At 38.0% G+C, this 5,414-nt stretch overlaps 1 protein-coding gene across 1 annotated transcript; it reads left to right on the forward strand.

Moving 5' to 3' along the window:
- The first annotated feature begins 1,239 nt into the window (after positions 1 to 1,239).
- hoxc13a (homeobox C13a) lies at positions 1,240 to 5,011 on the forward strand. The gene is made up of 2 exons (XM_056257981.1): positions 1,240 to 2,008; positions 3,750 to 5,011. The coding sequence occupies exons 1-2, from the start codon at positions 1,345 to 1,347 to the stop codon at positions 4,004 to 4,006; spliced, it is 921 nt and encodes a 306-aa protein (XP_056113956.1). The 5' UTR covers positions 1,240 to 1,344; the 3' UTR covers positions 4,007 to 5,011.
- The last annotated feature ends 403 nt before the right edge of the window (positions 5,012 to 5,414 follow it).

The following is a 5,414-nucleotide window of genomic DNA, read 5'->3' on the forward strand; positions in this document are numbered from 1 at the left end:
CTTGAAACGTTGCATTGTAAATGTGCAACATCAGACCGGAAGAAAATATTGTGATCCAGGGGTGATGCATTCATTCTTGTCATGACAACTAGGGTTTAATTAAATATTCAGTTGTATTCTACAATCTAGAATTTAAATAAGAATAAAAATGAGGCATAACTGAGTAAATTACTACCATATTGGGAAAACGCAAATCTCTTTTTTAGTGTGTGTGTACTGTGTAATCATGACGGTGAACATTTTGTAACACAAGTCAGTGGGAGGGAAAGGTATTATTAAAGAATGTAAAAATGTATCCATACTATAATATAAAACTTTTTTTAGGCATATTATGCTGATTCTCATTCATTTATTCACACACACATCAACTTGCGGGCCTAAATGTTGGACGGTGTGCAAAATAATTAAAAGTGCAATTGTGTAACTGAATATACTTTAGGCAAATTATTTTATAAGTTCGACAAAAACATACACAGTGATGAAAATCAATTCGCAAATGAGACATTCTCTCAGGCCATTAGTTTCATAATGAAAATGACAAATACCCTTTTCATCATATGAATGTGTTTGATTTTGTCTGGCAGTTTGTTTGTTTTTTGCAGGTTTTTTTATTATTATTATTAGTTATAGTGTTGTTGATCTATTTTTATTTGTTTCTAAAAAAAGATTTTACAGAAGATTGGCTCATACGTAGCCTATAGTAAATAACGCAAGTATTTTCCTTCTCTGAAAATGCAACTGAAGCGATTCCGCTCATAGGTTAAAGACGATCAGCTGCTTTTATTGCAATAAAATAACTGACAAATATCTGAATTAATACGACTTTAATCGTGTGCAGTGTGCTTATATGCTACTCCAATTCATAAATAAAGAGTTTTACAGAATATATGTATGCTTTTTTGTATGTGGCCCATGTATGTATTTATATGTTGTTACAGATATGCGACGTTTCAGAATGTTGATACTGGAGGAGGTTAAATAATGAAACCGTGCATACTGCTAAGTGTCCAGACGTTGTCGGCAGAAATGTTGAGGTTGTTTTCGTTCCACTTAGCTTGAAGCCTTCCCCTTTAAGAATGACTGTCTCCAACTCTCTTAGCCAATGCCTGGGCACAGAAACCCTTAGAAGCCAGGCGTGAAACGTGAGCCAGTAGTTGTTTAAAGGGATTATTCTTCCCACCCACAATCCAGTCTCTTCAGGCTAGTTAGCATATCACGTGCCTGCGCTTTAATGAACTGGACACATGGATATAGTCGTGCGCATGCGCGTGCGTAAAATGTAGTTGGAAATGAGGTATCAGTCTTGGAGTAGGCGACTTTTAAAAAGCATCGGCAGCCCGTGATATGACGACTTCGCTGGTCCTGCATCCACGCTGGGCGGACACCTTGATGTACGTGTATGAAAAAAGCCCGAATGAAAATAATCAAAATAAAAGCCAAATTATGGAAGGATTGAGCGGGAATTGCCCTGCGACTCATTGCAGGGAACTGATTTCACACCCCGCGCTGGGGCGGCATTCCGGCACCATAGCGACTCACCAGGGATCCGTGTACTCGGATATATCTTCCCCAGAAACCGGGCGACAGTGTCCCGCTCCTCAGACGTCATCTAGCGCCTCTCTGAGTTACGGCTACCCCTTTGGAAACCCTTACTACGGTTGCAGATTATCTCACTCGCACAACGTGAACTTGCAGCAGAAACCATGTTCATACCATCCAGCAGAAAAATATGCCGAAACGAGCAGCGCTTTGCCCACGGAGGAGCTCTCCAGCAGGGCAAAAGAGTTTGCTTTCTACCCGAGTTTTGCCAGCTCGTACCAGGCGGTTCCAGGATATTTAGACATGTCGGTGGTTCCCAGTATTAGCGCGCATCCCGAGCCACGTCACGATGCATTGATCCCCATGGAGGGCTATCAACACTGGGCTCTGTCGAATGGCTGGGATGGGCAGGTGTACTGTTCAAAGGAGCAAACACAGTCTTCTCATCTTTGGAAATCTCCGTTTCCAGGTATGTCTTACCACACTTGTGAAACCATTAAAATTTTTTAAACAAATCAAAGAACATCCATAACAGGGGTACCAATACGACTTCCTGTTATGATAACATGGCTAGACTTTTTTTTCTCCAACTGTAAACTGAACATGCAGAGTATTCACCTTAAATGTTTCGATATATATTCTTGAATAAAAGTCATCAGTTGATAAGTGATTTGAACTCAAACCTCTACATAATGCATTACGATTGCGCACCCACAAAGTCTGCATGAACCTGTTAAATGTGCAATTTTTGTTCTATTAATTTTTGACACGTGACAGTTGGGAAAATCTCATTTGGCTTTCCAGAACAAGACTTTGAGCAAATCCTAAACACAAGTAAGACTGAGTTTAGAATAGCCTATATGTTTTATTTCCTCCCTCTCACATAAAATAGTACAATGTTTGAGTGACGTATCTGGTTACAGAAGATAGTCATATATTAACTCGGATATTATTGAGTCACAGGATTCTTAAGGCAGGAAAGTCACGCAATTTGGAACTGTGGTATGGCAATATTGCCTACCTTTGCTCCTCCCGTATAATAATATAATAATATGATAATAAAAGGTCTTATTTGTTCCACGCATATAAATCTTTGTCAGCAGTCATCGGGAGTGGTGCCCCGCAATCTGTTATGGACATTTAGTGAATTCCATGTAGCAGCATTTTTTTTTTTTTCTTAGAGCAGCTGACGTTCTGTAGTCAAGTTATTGATTTTAGCTGTGGGCAAAATATTGCATATGACTCGGTCATTCAGTATTATTATTCAGCTGTGGCAAATCAAAATTACAAAATGCCAATACTGTGTTGGTAGAACTCATAGGCTACTGTCGCATTATAGTGGCTATAGTGAATATTTGTAACCACCAACACGCCCCTGACCCGTTTAAAAATCCCCCCTCCCCCCAGAGGTCGTCACAGTAACACACAGGTAGCCTATATTTTAAAATATCCACAAATAAGGCTATAGAAACAAAGACAAAATAGGCTTTTTAATGCAGTACTTGTGCTCGTGCTATTTTTATACATATATTCCAAACCAGTTATTTACAGTTAAAGTCTGTTTGGATCCTTTAGACAATAATACGTTTCTGATAGAAGGGCAGTTGACATGCCTCTGTCTTGTGTAAATGTTATGTACCAGAGTAATGACTCATAGAAACTCATAGAATAGGCTACATCTGAATGTGTCTGCTTCAGCTGCCAGATGAGCCTATAATATCCTTCACCTTATTTTACCTTTATGCCACAGTGAGGTAGTGATTTGGGGAAATGAATGTTGCTGAGCGTCAGTGTAGTTACATTATAATTAAAATGCACGTGATTTTACATAGGCTAACAGTATATTGTATTGTAACTGAGGAGTAGTCTATTTGTTTGACAAGCACCTGTCGTAAACCCTCAATTTTGAAAAGACTTTAAATTGAGGATGATTTGGTATTTTCACAAACATATATAGCAGCTAATATTATTATTATTTTTATATTATATATTTTTTGATTCGATAAAGTAACTCACAACAGGAACATAAATGCCTATTTGTTCATTTATGACATTGGCCCCAGCTCATTGGCCATCATTAAATCATTTGACGCAACAATTAAATACTTTATTAAATAGATACCTCAGTTTCCCCATGGTGTCAAAATTGTGCAAAACTTTCACCAGTGCCACTAGTATAATAATGCTTCCATTCACTTTTTGTTTTTCAGATGTTGTTCCGTTGCAGCCGGAAGTCAGCAGTTATCGGCGGGGGCGCAAAAAGCGTGTTCCCTACACTAAGCTACAACTGAAGGAACTGGAAAAGGAGTATGCAGCAAGCAAGTTTATCACCAAAGACAAGAGACGACGCATCTCTGCGACAACCAACCTCTCAGAACGCCAAGTTACTATTTGGTTTCAGAACCGCAGAGTGAAGGAGAAAAAGTTTGTCAGTAAATCCAAGACTAATAATCACATGCATACTTGATGCATGTTTCGTACTTTTTTCCCCCGCCAGCTTATATCCTTCCGTCCAGAAAGTCTGATATTTACCTCTGTTCCGAAATCATGAATGAAGAACATCCGGGCACCCTCAAGCCTAACCTGTCTTCTTTCACTTTATTTAATTTAAAACATGCACACAGTACCATAACCGCTCACTCTTTGGCTTTTTGGGGCATATGATACAAAACTGTGAAAATAAAGAAAAAAAACATTTCAACTTCGTCCTTTTCTATGAATGTACATATATAAATAATAAATATTTAAAATTACACAAATATCAAAGAGACACATGGTTTACGTGCATCTGAAAATGAAAGGAGTCGCGACCCTTCTGCATCTCTTCATATGTGCGTCAAAGCCAGCCAGCAGAAAACACTCGAGGGGCTCAACACGCACGAGAAGAGAAAGAAAAAAAAATCAATCGGACGCTTTGGATGAATCAAGACTTGTATAAACTCTCAAAAGGCTATAGCAAATATTGAACTGAGTCACGAATAGAAACCGTGATTTGTTTTTCGTGGAGATGACAATAGATTTTGCTAGAATGAGCCTGCGAGACTTCAAAAGCTAAATGGTTCACTGATACATTGCTTTTTAATGCCGAGGGTAAACCATGGCTGCTAATGTTAACTGTACAGTTTATTGCTTCTATTATTTAATTTAGATTTTGCGTATGACAGGTCTGTAAAAAAAAAAAAAAGGAATGTTTCAAGATCATTTGTATTTGTCCCTATTAGCAGTGAAGGATATGACTCTGCCATGCAACTGGAATGATTGTAAGCTTTTAAAAATCATTTAGTATTAAACATTAATGCACAGCCTTTTTGTTTTTATATAGAAATGTGTATCGTAAAGCATTGGAGCTGTTCACACAACTTGTCTGTATCTCTTTTCGTGCAGTATGTGAACTGTATTGTGGTGTTCAATTCCTAAAGTATGAATTGAGACATATTTCATAAATAAAAATGCCAATGGAATTTGTTGAGTAGGCTACATATTTGTTGTGAATCAATGCATTATCAATGACGACGGTGCAAGGCACATGGCCGCTTCAGATGCATATCTGCCTGTCTGTCTTTCTTCATTAGTGAGAGTTTTCAAATGAGCTCTTAGATTGAATGTTTGTGTGTCAGTATAGGGTGAGAATTGTTGAACAAGCGCAGAGCCTGTATTTTCGTTGCGAAGATGATTTTTATTAATCAACAGGAGACTCGGGCTTGCTTAAAATAGACGTAAGAAATATGCACAACCTTCATAGATGTTGGTGACAAGATAATGACATTGGGAAAAGGTCTAGTATGATTAGTTAACTTTTGACTCTTACATGTTCTATTTTAAAAACATGAATCTCTAAAGTTTAGTGCTGAATATCACTTGAATCAGAATGCTCG

Source organism: Rhinichthys klamathensis, unplaced genomic scaffold, assembly GCF_029890125.1.
Source record: "Rhinichthys klamathensis goyatoka isolate OS25496 unplaced genomic scaffold, OSU_Roscu_1.1 h1tg000147l_1, whole genome shotgun sequence".
Classification (NCBI taxonomy): Eukaryota; Metazoa; Chordata; class Actinopteri; order Cypriniformes; family Leuciscidae; genus Rhinichthys; species Rhinichthys klamathensis.

What these genes read in the sequence shown, in the direction of transcription:
- hoxc13a (XM_056257981.1), top strand. Translation starts at nt 1,345, where the DNA reads ATGACGACTTCGCTGGTCCTGCATCCACGCTGGGCGGACACCTTGATG. An exon ending in TTGGAAATCTCCGTTTCCAG is followed by an intron (nt 2,009 to 3,749) that starts GTATGTCTTACC and finishes TTTGTTTTTCAG; the next exon opens with ATGTTGTTCCGTTGCAGCCG.